Below are 15,575 nucleotides of genomic sequence, written 5' to 3'. Positions count from 1 at the left end.
TGCAGAACATCCCAAAAGATCCAGCTAAAATCACAACTCAACAGGTGTGAAATGAGTAAGAAAAAGGATTTATTGATTGTTGACAATGGGGGAGGATTTAAGACCATGACGTTCATCTGAGCTCTACTTTCAAATGTACAACAGAATGAGACACAAAGTTTCTTAAAAAGTTTGCCGGGATACAAGTCTGTCATCGCCTTTCGGATTTAAAAAACCACATTAACGAGATAAAAATAACCTCTCTTTTTTTTTTACTATACAGGAACTAGACCGTGTTTTCACTTTGAGGCAAAGAGAAACATAAAAACCTGGAAATGTTTGGCGTTAAAGTGCACAGAAAGCGACTGCTGCTCGTGGAATCCGTCAGTCGGGGGGGTGAGTCACTAGAAACCGCATGCACAAGTGATGAACTAGAGTTATGCCTGCTGAGCAGTGCAAAATAAATCAGAGAAGGTCTTGAAATACTGAAGGAATACGCTTTGAAAGCAGCTGAAGGGTTTCGGCCACATTTGGAATGTCGAAGAAAAAAAAAACAAAACAAAATAATGAAATGACAACAATGTTCCAGTGTTGTTGTTTTTGTTATTCTGCCTGCAGAGAACTTTGCTTCATCCATCAGACGATTGAGGGTGAGACTGGAGGAGCAGCAACCAAACGTACTCAAGTGTCTGCTCCAAAGGTAGACGTGGAGGGAAAAAAATGGTTACCGGGAAAATAAGGTATTGAGAATCATAAATAATTTGTATGCAGCATATTAAAATAAATGATTAGATATATTATTTCATCCAAAAATATATAAATACACCAGAACGTAGAGATGTTTTAGCTGACCGTCCGGAAGCTTTGGCTGACAAATTTGCAGAATCAAATCCTAGATTGGACCAGTAGGGGGCAGTTTCATCACATTCCATATAAGAGTTATAGTTTTTACTTCTTCAAAGGACTAAATCATCAAGTTCTTGTAGGACTTTTGCAGAGAAGCTGAAAATCAAAAGCGGACAGACGGTGAGGAATTCTCCGGTACATTCAGCAGAGGCATCGGTTGTGGTTCCTGCAGGTCGCTCATCCTTCATTTCCCCCCCATTTTGGACTTTTTACATTTAATCCCACCCCTATGGCATATTTACAGTTAAAATGGGTCAATCCATTCCTAAAGGAGTCTTTTCTCATGAAGACAAAGCAGTCAAGTGAATCTATATAAACTTGGACCCATCAGATGTCCACATTTTCTGATCCTGGCTAAGGTTTCCTTCAAAGTGCGTGAGGTTAAGTAGACAATCGTTCTCATCACAGTCCGACGATGTAACAGAGGATGAAGAGGCGGGGATAAGACCACTGCGGAAAAACGGTCTGGCTCTACGAGGCAAAAGTCACCTCCTGATGTGGCACATGTTTGTTTTTTTAAGCTCCTCGGAGCTTTCCTGGGATGTTTAGAGTGGGATTCATGACAGCAGGGGGCGCTCCCTGCGTGACACAGATGTGGCGGGAACACTTCCTGCCCGTCGCTGACAGCTTCTCACCCACTCAGCCAGAGTTTCAGCGGTAAGCTCCCTGTTGGTGGCGACTGAAGGTGGGTTAGCCGTGTGAACGGCTCGATTGTTGGAATAGTCCTCCTCCTGGATGAAATCAGAACCCAAGAAGCGGCTCGTGCAGCGGAGGAGAGGTGGCGAGGTTTGATCTGGGACGCCACTCGCTGGGTCGTTTCTCCTTTAAGTAGTGGAGTTCCCCACTTTGAACAAATTCTGGACCCAGGCGAGAGGCGTGGCCTGATGTCAGGAATCATCGTCCGTGTCCTCTATCAGGACTTTGGTGTCGCGGGTCTTTGACCTGAAGGACGACAAGGAGAAGATGTTTTTAGAGGAGAATCTCTGCTCATATGTGTAGTCATGTGAACGATTGACAGATTACTTTTTATTTTTGTGTGTATTTTTTTCTATTTTTATTTGCAGATTTAAATGCAATTTAATGTCTTTTCTGTGTTGAAAATCATATTTTAATGTTTAGATTCAGCAGATTTTCATTAAAAAGTCTGACGTTTTACAGGTGATGTTGATGACGAGAGTTTGTCCTTCAGTAACAGACTCAGACTCCCAGAATCCACCAGGAGAACAGAGGACAGTGTGATGTGAGTGCGTCCATTTGACCAGCTTATGGAACAAAACCAAATACAGAGTCCAACGCCACAGGACTAACCCCCACTCCAATGACAATCTGGTTTTTGGTGTTTTTAACGTGTTCTTGTGGCATTTTTATGATGGAATAGAAAATTATACTTAAAATTGCTTTCTGTTTTTATTTTAATCCTTGTGAATCAGGATCAGAGGATGTGTAGTTCAGACACCCAGATGGAAGCAGGTTGAAAATAATCCGTTTGAATTGAAAACGTGAGTCGCAGCATCTAAAAAGATGATTTCACTGCATAGAACCACAAGTGTGGACACGTTTTCCATTTCTGGTTTAATGCAGATCGATCAATGCTTCTCCATTAATCAGTCTGTAGGTACTGATGGGAACACTTCCATTAGGAAAAACCACCAAACAAATGTTACGTTCACACTGAGAATGTGACATGCGTTCAATCTGGACTGTTGCTACTTGATACTAACGTGTCTCCACCACCAACAGTTGGAAGAGACTTGGTGTGAAAAGTTAAAGCGGAGGAAATCTCACTCCAAGCTTTTTGTTTCACAGCTCTATTCCCATAAATCAAAGACTTGATGTCATAATTCCAGGAAGGAGCTGTGCACTCGTATAACTTTGAGCTCCGACGAGGAAAACGAAGGTGGTGAGGAGCTTCTTCAAACGGCACGTTTTTATCTGCTCCTGATCCAACAGGATTGGAATAAAGAAATACTTAAAAATGAAGTTTTGACCTTAAAATATTTTATATATGCCCTCCATTATTCAAAAAACATGCTACAAGAACATGTTAAAAACACCAAAAACACAATTTTCATTGGAGTGGGTCTTTAAAGCTACAGGGAGAAAAGAAAAAAAAGATGATTCACACCAATCACACTAACGCTGGAATTTTTAAGGAAAAAGAACATGTTTTAAATAAGATTCCACAAGAATGTTGGACTTTTTTCCAGTCAGTTTTGCCTTTAAAAATAAAAAAAATGTGTATGTCTAAACTCTGAATTGATGTAATCCTCTGTCTGTGGAAAATAAAACTTTTATTACTTTTTTGGCATTTAAGTTAGTTTGATTTAGTATTTTAGTGATCTTTACTACCTGTAAATGATTAAACAAAACCACAATCATAAAATAAATAAACGTTGTTAAATGAAACGAGGGAGTACGGCTGGTGTGAACTGATGCTTTACAGTCAACACTCACTGAGACGCGAGTCTCGGCCTGCGTAGACTCATACTGTAGCTCCTCTTCCAGTTCTTCTTGCCCTGCCTGTTCCGGACTCCGTCCTCTTGGTCCATCATCTGCTCCAGCAAAGTCTGGTCGTCGGCATTGAGCGGAGCCACGCTGATGTCTCGGACCGCCCGGAACTCACCACAGTTATTCAGATGTTCGTTCTCCAGTCGAAAGAAGTTCCACACAAAACGTCTGTGGGGGACAAACGCCAACTGTTAGAGGCTTTTACCAGCGAGCTCCACCTTAGTTTTGGGGATGTTTCTCTAAATGTTGAGGAGACAAAAAACATTGTAACTGCTTTTTTGTACCTGAACACCTCAAGTGGAGCCAGGACTGTAGCCAGTATGTCTGAACTGTAGGGAATGTCAGTGAGAGTGGTGACAGTGATGGTTAAAATCCATGCAAAACGCAGGAGGACATCTTCCACAATGGCACTGTAGTAATAGGCCTGGAAGAAGAGAACACACAAAACACGTCATCACCACCGAATCATGACGAGGCAGGTTTTTTCTCGAAGTCGAGGGGAAATACCTTGTGTGGGTAAACGATCTCTTCCCTCAGGAAGGAGTTTTCCCCGGCGTTGCGGTCAAACAGACCCCAGTCCATCCTCAGATCCCAGATGAGAGTGTAACACGAGCTGACCACCAAACAGCCGATGTGCAAATAGAAAAAGATCTGGGCGTGGTCTTGCTCTAGAGGGGAGACGGACACTACGGTTACCTCCAATGATCATGAACTCTTGTTAACGATTTATGAGAAAAATAAAGGAAAAATGTAAAAACATTTATTGGTATTCAGTAGGGATGTCTCGATCCGATCACGTGATCCGATCACGGAAATCGGGGCCGATCATGTGATTGGGGACTCAATCGGAATCGGACTCCTTTGCCCGATCAGGATCGGATATTTCATTTATTCTCATTATGATCAGAGCCTTATATTTCATCTTATCATTTCGGATAAATACTCTACTCCAAGTCTGCATGTCATGAAAAGATCACAAAATGTCATCACCAGAAAACGCAGCAGAAAACAGCAGCAGCTCAAGCAGAAGGCTAACTTGTAAACAAAGCTAGAAAGCTAACTTCTGGGACCAATAACTCTTTTAAAAACACTTTAAACTGACAGCAAGTGTCTCTATTGGTTTGTCATAACTCAACCAACAACCTATAAAGGCATTTCAACAGGAAAAAGACCGTATTTGTTTCTTTTTAATGTGAAGCTCTTCATGCTGCAGACAGATGGCTAAACAGCAGCTGCTAACTGCTACATGCTAGCGCTGTGATTTAACTCCTTAGGACCCCAGCTGTCCTTTGATATGCCTGTTTAAAATGTGATGTCTTAAGAACTTAAAAAAATAAGCACATAACCTTAAAAATAACCAAATAAATACAACTAATAAATTAAAACTAATAATGATATCAGCTTTTCATGAACACTCATCAAATTTTATGCTAAAACAAAGTCATAATTTATTTTTAAGAATTTTAAATGAGGACACGAATCACATTTGGTTAAAAATGTTCAATAGCTCTAAAGATGTTAAAACTAAAGTCACTAAACTTTCTCACATGACTAATTATCACTTATAGATACACAAAATCAAATGACTCAGAATCGGATCGGGCCCAAAAAAACCTGATCGGGACATCCCTAGTATTCAGCACAAATCCTGTGATATTCTTCCTCAGTGTGTCCCTCCTCTTTGTCTGCTCTCTATGGAGAGAAAATAAACTCACCCCCATTTGAGTGTGCGGAATTCTTGATTTGTGCGCATAACTTTGGATTTGTGATTGCCTCATTAGAGGTGGTAGAAAACATCGAGTCAGAGAAATATTGCAATAGTGTATTTAACTATATTTGTATGGATTACAATTTAATTATTATCTAAAAGCAAAGAAGTAGTTCAGTCTTAATTTAGTTTTTTCACTCAAATGTTTCTTAAATTACTAAAAGAAAAGCTTAATGAATTTGATTGGGTTAAAGCAACTGGTTCATGAGAGATAGTTGCAGTGCTTAATGTTCTTATCATTAAATAACATGTAATTTACTATTTTATTTTTATGAAAAATCTATTAATATTCAGATTACTCGTAAGTCATAATTTAAAAAAAAAGTCAAATATTGTCAGGTACTCTCTTGGGATACGTATCGTATCATGACGTATCAACATACGTGTCATATTGTCACAATCTTTCCAACACACAACCTATATATGTAATTCTTGCTTTGTAACTCATACAATACATTTTGTGCATAGCTTTGTGTACTTAAAATTGTGTATTTACATAAACTTAAAAAGAAAATACAGATTTTGTATTTTTACAAAGCACGCACAGATTGCATGTTACGCACACACATAAAACCACATTTACGCAAGACTCTTTTGGGGTCTGTGAGTGATGCGTTCAAATGCTGCTAGAATGCTGGGTCATCAGAGTTTTCTCATCAGCCCCTTTGAACTTAGATTCAGAAAAATATCTGGTGAAAAATTGACATTTTCCTTTCTTAAAGGGATATTATTCACATTTGTGAATATTTGTGCATAATTTCTAAAGTTTTGTGTGTGTAGTTAGTTCCAAGCTGTTGTGAGTTTGAGTCGTCCATGTGTGAATTTGATTTTTTTTGAATTTCTAATTTTAGAACATGTGAATACACAATTGCAAGCACACAAAGTTAAGCGCAAAATGTATGAGTTCCAAATCAAGCATTATGCATGCAGAAATCCAAAGTTACACACAAATCGGGTTGAGTCTATTTTCACTCCATACTCTCCTTCTCTTCTGATTGTTCATTTTCCTCTTCTCTAAAGCTCACAAGTTTCTGCTCAGTGTAACAGCTACGGTGTTCCCTCGCTATATCGCCGTTCACCTTTTGGTCTTGCCGTTTGATGGATTTTTTTATTTTTGTGCAATTTTGCATGCTTGATTAATTTATTTTTGTACAATCTCTTCCAGATGTCACAAAAATTCCTGCTGGAGGGAAAGCAAGCTTTTAGAACGTTATACAATACAAATACAGTTGGGATTAAAGCTGGGGAAAAACAGGAATTTATTGATATCAAATCACTTAAACTGATATTGATTCATTAAATGTAAGAATGGATTTTAAATTAGTTTTTCATGTCAAATTGATGATTTTGCTCATTTTTTAAGGACACATTTATCCTTTAACCCTTAAACACCAGTGTTTATGTTCTTTGATTTAGTGTAACTTTTCAACCGTTAACATTAACAACGTATTTTCAGTAGATTTTGAAGGAGAAAATCGGCTAACGCCGCTTTTCTCCTTCAAAAACTACTGAAATTACGTTGTTAATGTTAAAGATTTTGTGTTTAAGTGTCACATCCGATGCCTCAGGTGTTAAAGGTTCACTTCATCTTACTAGTTGTGGGAAGTATTTTTCTTGCAAGGGAATTAAATCGGAACTCTACTGTAAATGTAATTCCTGTCAATCAAAGATCTGGACTGTGACGGTCCTGAATTGGGTTCTTGGTACACGGGTTTACCTCTGTGAGTGCTGTAGAGAGCAGCGAAGGCCACCACAAAGAAGGAAGTGGAGTATTTCCCCGCGTTGACCAGATGAGGAAAGGCTCGCTTGGTGTCGCGGTACCGTCGAAGACACTGGACGAAGCGGAACCACGCGGGGAGACACTTGATCACGGCGCGGACTCCGTAGGAATACGAGTTGCACACTTTACCTGAGCAGGTGAATAATTCATGGCGTCAGATAGCACATCACTTTAGGGTCCACGCGCGCCGTCTGACATCTGTTACCGCTATTGAGGAGTCCCTTCCGATCCGTCCAGTTCAGCTCAAAACTGTAGAAGCAGATCATGTACTCCAGGTCCATCAGAACCGTCACCAGAGAGTTCAGCTGGTCAGCCAGCCAGAAGTCTGCAAACCCGACCCGATGAAAGGGAGCCGTCACAACTCGGAACTGAGAAAAAAAAACATTTGATTTTCAAATGTTAGTTTTGTCAAAGTTCGAACAACTCTATTTTATATTAGAGCTTTGCATAAAGAAGGAAAACTGTAACCATTTAAACAAAATTAGCGTTAAACACCAGAACTGCTTGTGCAAAAAAGTTGTTTTCAAGAAGTCTTTGTTTTGAAGGTAAACCGATTATTCGGTTGAATGACTGATGCTGTTCTTATTTTTGAAGAGGAGACATCAGCTGGCGCTCGAGCCCGGGGAGCAGATGTAGCACATCTGTGGGAAGTCGAGTGTTTTGATGTAAAACTGACAAAACAAATTATCCACACTTCAGAGAGTAAACCCTATGAGTTTCCAGCAGGATAATCTATAAATGTGTGTGTTTTGTGTGAAAGTGAAGGCCTTCAGACTGGAGTTTCACGAATACCTGAGTTTATATTAAATAAAAGCTTTGTTGTGAAGAGGAAAAACATGAAAACATAGTAAAAATGTAATTAAAAAACAGAAGACTTAACCTAGAGTTGATGATGGTGCATAAAATAGTTTGTGTGAGAGGAAGTCAACACAACCATGTGGTAAACATGGTTGTGTTGACTTCTTTTCAATAAAAGCATCAGGGGTGGACTGTGAAGTCTTCAGAACAACAGCAGAGGTGGACATGCAGTTATAATAGCAGTATGTCAGCGTAGAGGTAAGACAATAAAAATGATTAACTGCTGGACAGCTGGACTCTGGACTTTAAAAAACTGATGAAGCATCGCAGTTTCTTTTCCCTGACAGTAATTTTACTGTTCATTGTCCCGTCTTTGGCTCTCAAGGACAAAAGTTCCTCTTCTGAGCATCAATACTCTTTTTTAACAAAGAGTACGAAGAAAAATAACTGCTGCAATATAAAATACTAATATTAAGAATACATATACAAGGATTGTGATAATTGACTGTAAATGAGAATTGGACTGAACTGGACTTCCAAACAGGAAGTACCTGCTGGCTCCATGAATCCAAAATCCCATAGACTTGCTGACCCAAACATCAGAGTTCCAAACGTTTGATTGATCTCCAGAGCACACTCAAGAGGTAAAGGTGGACTTCAAACAAGCTCACTCCTGATTAGGGAGAGTGGTTGCCATAGAAACACTCACTCAGACCGATTTACACCGATCATTGCTTACTGTCTGGCTCCAACATGTGGGCGTCCATATTGAGAAAGAATGGCGACTGAATTGACTTCATTTGGTTGGAGCTAAAAGTACGCCATTTTCTACGAGTGACGTCACACTCACTCTGTCCAGTTCTCATATACAGACAATGAATGTGCCATCATTGTGTTGTATATAGTAGATGCTTTTTTTTTTTTAGAAATGTTTACAGCATGGCAATGCAATCAAACATTTTACTAGCGCAGGTTCTAAACTGCAAAACCTGCTGGGTTGTTGGTTAATAATTTTCAGTGTAGATTGATGTCTGTTGCTTCTTGCTGAGCTGTACAGCTAAAGAAGGGTTGCCAAAACTTTTCCAGAGGGCCAGATTTAGTGAGATGAAAACGCTTGAGGGCCATCCATTCAACCTGATGTTCTTTGAACTATTTTAAAGCAAACATTTTATTGCAATGAGACATTTTTTATTTCTTAACACATTTAAAAAAACATCTAAAAATATAATGGCATATTAGGCAGTTGTTTCATATTTCACTGAAAAAATAATCAAATTTTCCCCTTGTCCGTGGGAAGTTCATCCTCACTTTCAACTTTTCTTTTCCATTTGAATTTCAGGAATGAGGTAGAATGCTCCCAAGGTTTACAATAGTTTAAGACATGATTTAGCCAACCACAATCAAGAAATTGTACACACAGATTTTAGAAAATGCTAGGAGCCACATATTGTTGATTTTATGAAAGTAGCCTGAGGATTGGTAGAAATTTGAGCGTGGGCTGGATTTGGCCCAAGGGCTGCACTTTGGACATGCCTTCACTAAATACATATTGGTAAAAACATTGCAGCTCTGGATTATGAGTGAGAGTTTTCAATTTACCTGATCCACTTAATTGAAGGACTTAAGCCGTATGGGTACTTTGATCAGATTTTTGAAATATTATCTAGTATTATTTTTTTAATTGCTGGGCTGCTCTTTGACTATTTAGTAGACAAATAGTGATGTCTGCACTAAATAAGCACTTGTAACTTTTTTTCTACTCCTTTTTGAATTAAATTTCGATCCTAAAATCATAGAAAAAATTTAGCAGATTTAAATTACTGAAAAAACAGAAATCTAAAGCAGTTTTTTGTTGTGAGACGTTACCAGGAGCTTCAGCAGCCAGAAGCGCGACTTGTAGTAGCAGGTTTTGAAGGGGTTGATGAGAAAGAGGAGGAAGCATCCGTACAGAATCAGAGGGTTGGCCTGCATCGGGATCTGAATGCTGTCACTGAATAAACAAGCCAGGAGGCTGACACACCACAGAACCCCCAGCAGGCCTGCAATCTGCAGAAAAAAAGGCAAAAAAGGTCATCAGCTTCATCCGTGAACACGTCTGCATGTGTTCATGTCAAAGACTCAGAAAACAGCAAACATGTTTGAAAGGTCTGTTTTGGAATGGTGTCCGCACCTCGAACAGGTGCTGGTGGGAGAGGTTGTTTCTTGGGTTGAGCTCAAATATGAGGACGTGGTTGACTCCTGCTTGCCTCCATCCGTACGTGTTGATCCCTAAAACACAAACCGAACATGTTTGTGCGGTTGGATTCAGAGCAAAAAGTTATAAGAGTAAAGTTATACTTTTATCATCCTGTTTTATGCACATACCCAGTAGAAAGAGAAACTCTATCAACAGGAAGCCCCCTCTGTAGATCCTGACCATAGGCCAGACATGGGAATTTCGAATCACCACAGCTCCTGTGGAGACAAACACGAGCAGAGAGAACTGAGCAGGACAGCAAAAAAACATCCTCACATCATCACAGTTAAAGAAAAAAACTAAAACAGCTCAACGTTTCTCTCCCTCCATGGATTGTGTGATCCAGTTCCACAGCTGCCTTCATCTAGGCTTTATATTTTACTTGCTGCTGAAAATTCACATCATAAGCAGGAATTACCCAACATGTCAAGTTGTAAAACTGCCGACTTGTGACATGTCACTTGTCAATTAAAAGGACATGCCCCATTTTGGTACACAATTATATTTAGTTTATGTACAAAACATGAACCAAGGTTGTCTAAAGGTGATACACAGAATGCAAAAAAACATCAAATCAATCAGAAACTTAAACTGTCCGAGTGGTACAATCCCATTTATTTGACTGTGCTTTAACCTGGAAGTCAAAGAATCACTGTTTAGGGAGACGGAGGAAATTTCCTGAAGGTAACAGACCAGACCAGAGAATTATTTTTTTTTACTGAGTCTATATTAGATATCCTGACAAGATAGGATGCTCACACTACCTCAGCTGTCTCTAAACGCAGGATCAGGAGCTTTACATTAAAAATCAGGTGGATGATGTTCAGTCTATCTTACAGAAAAATCTCAAAGAGAACAAGACAGAGTTGTGCGTTTAATGTCATTGTCAGGCTGGAGGACGTTTGATCCCAGACTTGTTAAGGCCTACAGTCTTGTCCCTGGTGTCTTGTGATAGCTGTTTGGTCTTTGTGAAGGGTTGTAGTCCAACTGTTTAAGGTCAGACTGATGATGACAGACCAGACTAGGGAAATATTTTTGAGTCTACATAAAAAATCCAGACAGGATAGGATGCTCACACTACATTAGCTGTCTCTACAAACACACAGGATCAGGAGCTTTTCACTGAAAATTAGGTGGACGATGTTTACTCTATATTACAGCAAATTCTCAAAGAGAACAATAAGTACTTGATGACAGAATGGTGCGTTTGACATCATTGTCAGACTGATCTACAATTTCGTCCCTGGTGTCCTTTGACAGCTCTTTGGTCTTGGTGAAGGGGCTGCAGTCTGACTGTTTAAGGTTGAGGACAGGTGTCTTTTATACAGACAACAAGCTCCAACGGTACGGGTGGGGAATAGAAGAGCCTCTTAATAAAGAAGAAACAGGTCTGCGAGGAACAGATTTCTTATTTGTTTGTAGGGAGTAAATACTTTTGTCAACACCCATTATACTTAAAATTCTTAAAATAAAAACGATGCAAGATGTGTAATCTTTCATCTTTTTAAGCACTTAAATATGCAGAGTTGGTTACTAACATTTACCTTTTTGCCTCAAGGTAAATCACCTTTTTATTTAAAAATAGAAAAATAAACTAAAGGACTGAATCAACTACCAATAAATAAACTGTTGTATTCTTTTTAAGGATTAAGGATGTATCCAACATACTTATACAGTATCATTGTGTTTCAATACTAAGTTACAGCCTCACAGCTGCACTCTTTATTCTTGAACAAATAAAATACGCATACAAATTGAGGAAATAAGTGAAGTTTCTCACAGTAATATCAATACTTTTTGGGTATTCTAACCGCTGCAGCAAAATATTTTCTTTTGTGAGTATTAATGACATCAGAGGTAGTGAGTGTCCTCAGAGGAAATGGGGAGAAACCGCAGCAAAGTCTCCCTCAGAAATACAGAGAATTAGAATTTTGACGCTTAAATCGTGTTAAATTTTTAAAATGATAGTAGAATATTTTATTCTGAATGCGTAAAAATGACCCATTTGGTTTACCATATTTCACTTGACATCTTTTCCCCTCGTCATGTGCATTTTAAACATTTTTGTACGACTGCGTGGAACCGTCCCTTCATTTGACCGCTGCGGTTTAGTCGACTCAGCAATGCAGTGGTGGGGGAGGGGGTCATTTGCTCAGCTGTGAGTCACCAAAATGGTTTGGAAAGCAGCTTTTTAAGTGAATAGAAAAATCAAATATACAAGACGGTCATTAGGGCAGCTTCGGAGAAACACTTTTAACTCCAAACTGAGAACATTTTAGCTGTTTAAATCAGAAGAAAACAATATTCTCCAGCTGTGCTCCTTTGAAATCCTCATAATCACAGACCTTCAGCTCAGCAAAATTCAAGGATTTGGGCGCTGTATCTTTTTTTCTTATTTCCATTTTAGCAAATGTTGTTTCTCTTCTGTTTTGCTCTTTCGCCACTAAAGAGTGGTCTGTTCTAAATAAAGCTGCATCAGAACTCTAGTTCAGGATCAATTAATCAATTAAATAACTGGCTTAATTTGAATGTTCCTTTCTACTCTGTTGAACATATTATTCTACATAAATTGCCTAAAAATATTTAAACAAACCTAAAAAGATAGAGCACAACTCAATAAATTAAGCAAATCATTTCAATACAAATAAATAAATGGGGAAAATGTTAAAATAGATCTAAATCTAATAGATTGAATACAAAAATGTGTTAAATTAAAAACTGTCTTTCAAAAATTAGCTCTTTTTTTGGTTTGTTTGATTTATTTAATCTCCAGGGAGGGTCCCATCCTCATGTCCTCAGGGAGAACGCTCCACAGATGTGGGTCACAGTGGGAAACTGATGCCCGACTGCAGGCAGCATTGGCTTTTATTCTACCAACAGTTCATACGCTAGTGTCTATAGGATCAAAGGATTCTGGGAGATTTGTAGAGTAATATCAATTCTGTTAAGGGAGGGTAAAAGACAATTAAAAGATTCAAACATAAATTTAAAAAAAACTTTAAAAGTCCAACTAAATGTGTGGGATTTTTGTCAACGTTGTGCAGCTGAACTTGGTATGAGCTGAAGTCTGAGTCTGGTGTTTTGAGGAAGACTAGACGAGTGAACAGTAATGAATTCTGTAAATAATTAAAGCATGTTTGAATATCTCTGTGCCAGTTCTTGAGAGGAGAAAGGGTCTCACTACAACTGTAATTTTAGGGTGGAATAATGCAGGCTTTGGGATTTTTTTTAAATAGGAGTTTCATAATTGAGAGCAGTATGATCAGAGATTTTTAATGAATAAAGTATTATTTAATAAAACTTTCTTTTTGTGTATAATAGATAAGTTTTATGCACTTATTCATGAAAACGGTCATTGAAAATCATTGAGAGGATATTTTTCCTGAAACATCAGGTTTGGTGTGTCTCTTAAATTTTATTTACGGTGGCCCTGAAGTACAAATCACACCAGCAAATCACTTTATGCAAAAATGCATTAAAAATCAAAACAACAATTAGAAAAGCAAAAATAAAAATAAAAAAAAAACATTACATTTTTTTAAAAAATGAAATGAAATAAAATGTTGCAGAAAACAAAAGTGTTTTTCAGAAAACTAAATTTTAAAAATGAAACAATAACACACTAGAAAGGTAGGTATTATGGGACTTTGCTGATTGGATGGTTTTGTTTGTCCATCGTTTCAACTAAAAGTCATTGGGCATGAAGCAATATTACAGAAGCTCCATTACTCATCTTGAACTTTTATTAATATGCAACATTGAAGACACATTTAAAAAAACAATTTAGTCAAAAATCAAACATCCTTATCAAATTTCCAATTTCTTATTGTGTTTTTTTTATTAATTACAAACAAACATTTTATTTTGATTTAATTTGATTTCATTGGTGTGATTTGCACTTCGGGGCCACCACATGTAACTTTATGAGATGACAGATTTTAGAGTACATCATGGATGTTTTGTGTACTTCAGTACCTGTAATTACCACAGCGACGACTAAGACAAGGAAAACTCCACAGTAGAGTCCAACTCTAAAAGTGGTCCAGGCAGGAGCAGGCTGTGGAGAGACGGATCCAAAATAACATCATAGAAAAAAAGAACAAAAAAAAATGTTCCCATAAAGAGGAGAGGAGCCTCTACCTAAACAAAAGTCAAATCACTTTTACTACAAGATTTGAGCTTTGGGATGTCCCAGATTTATTTAAAAAAAAACTAAAGACGCTTTCCATCCAGGTGGATTTAAGGCTTGGGCTTAGAGTCTCCAAGACTCGTTTCTCGATCCTCATTAAGCTATCTGTAATTTACTGATGAGCTCACTGATTTTTGATGAATATGGTATATTTAAACTAAGATCAAATGCATTCAGGACTAATAAAGCAGTTTAAAATGAGAGCTGGGATGAGTCAATAGCTGCAGAATCACATGGTTGTTCATGTTAACACTTTCCATAACTCTCAAAATACTCCATAAAACTGACAATTTTTTTCTTTGTTTTACTCGAAAGGTATAAAAGTTTATTGAAGGGAAATGAGAAAAAAATGATCAGAAATATCTTTGGTGAGATGCAAGGTTTAAGAAAATGGAGACTTGGGATTTAGGACAGTAAAAGTGTATGTTTAATAAAAATATTTCAAAGATGGGGGATTTGTGCAGAAAAACAGTGCATGGGACTGACTTGTGCGGCTCCCAGAGGAGGGACCCTCAGCCTCTTCATGGCCTTCTGTCTGTCCCCACCCTCCAGCTCTGTTGTGACCAACGCCTGGAGGACGACAGACACAAACATGACAGTCATTGAACACGAGACACTGAATGTGCTAGACAAAATAGAAAAACAGGAAGTCAGTGCACACAAGTACATGTTCACACAAGTTCATACTTCCGTCTCAGAGATGAGCTGCGTGATCTTCTTGCAGGTGTAAAACGGAGCCACCTCAACGTGAGCCACCCTCCAGTCCGCCCCCCGTGACGTTTCCAAGATCTTGTCATGCTTCTTCAGTATTTTCCTAAAACCTGTAAAGTTCAGGTTCTGGAAGGACACAAGTGGAGAAATGTGCTTCGTGTCAACGCCGGATCATTAAAGCCAGTGGAACGCTAAATGAGCTCTTTGTACCGAGCTGTGGCCTCTATTCAGCACACGTATGAGCCAGAGCAGCGCAGACGGAAGGAAAAGGATGAGACTTCTCTAGACGTTTACAGCATAACATAAACAAGCTAAAACCAGGACACACACCAGTGAAGGTGCTTTATTTCTTTGTTTGATGAAGTTGGAAAGCCTGTTTAATCAAAACTGTTCTACACTTGTAATAACTGAACATTTGTGAGCCGTTCTGAAACTTTCATCCACCTTTCAGCATACGTAGGTCCAAGCTGCCCTTTTCATGTGCAGTCACACACCATCAGAGATGCTGCTTTTTGAATCGGCATCAATTATTAGTAGAATTAGAGGTGTCTATTGGAAAGAGTCTGGTTATACGATACGATATGATGCGTATCACGATATATCCCAAGACAGAACCAGAGACAATAGTCTCCCTTTTATCAAACAGGGACGTAGAAAAAACTTCTCTTGATATTAAAACACCTTTAACATTTATACAGTA

General features: G+C 38.5%; 1 protein-coding gene across 1 annotated transcript in view; it reads right to left on the bottom strand.

Annotated features, from left to right (window-relative positions):
• Positions 1-47: 47 nt before the first annotated feature.
• Positions 48-15,575, bottom strand: part of LOC112144274 (xenotropic and polytropic retrovirus receptor 1 homolog) — a 33,272-nt gene continuing 17,744 nt past the window's right edge. The window contains exons 5-16 of the mRNA XM_024268736.2: positions 14,852-15,001; positions 14,651-14,734; positions 13,951-14,032; positions 10,104-10,193; positions 9,910-10,007; positions 9,606-9,785; positions 7,147-7,309; positions 6,879-7,070; positions 3,901-4,061; positions 3,678-3,817; positions 3,340-3,561; positions 48-1,827 (exon numbers count right to left, since the gene is read on the bottom strand). Of these exons, the coding sequence (XP_024124504.1) occupies positions 1,773-1,827; positions 3,340-3,561; positions 3,678-3,817; positions 3,901-4,061; positions 6,879-7,070; positions 7,147-7,309; positions 9,606-9,785; positions 9,910-10,007; positions 10,104-10,193; positions 13,951-14,032; positions 14,651-14,734; positions 14,852-15,001 (1,617 nt within the window). The 3' untranslated portion in view covers positions 48-1,772. The remainder of the gene's footprint in view (positions 1,828-3,339; positions 3,562-3,677; positions 3,818-3,900; positions 4,062-6,878; positions 7,071-7,146; positions 7,310-9,605; positions 9,786-9,909; positions 10,008-10,103; positions 10,194-13,950; positions 14,033-14,650; positions 14,735-14,851; positions 15,002-15,575) is intronic.

This window comes from Oryzias melastigma, linkage group LG17, assembly GCF_002922805.2.
Source record: "Oryzias melastigma strain HK-1 linkage group LG17, ASM292280v2, whole genome shotgun sequence".
NCBI classification, from domain to species: Eukaryota; Metazoa; Chordata; class Actinopteri; order Beloniformes; family Adrianichthyidae; genus Oryzias; species Oryzias melastigma.
The sequence above is the reverse complement of the archived record's forward strand: the minus strand, read 5'-3'. Positions and strand labels throughout refer to the sequence as shown.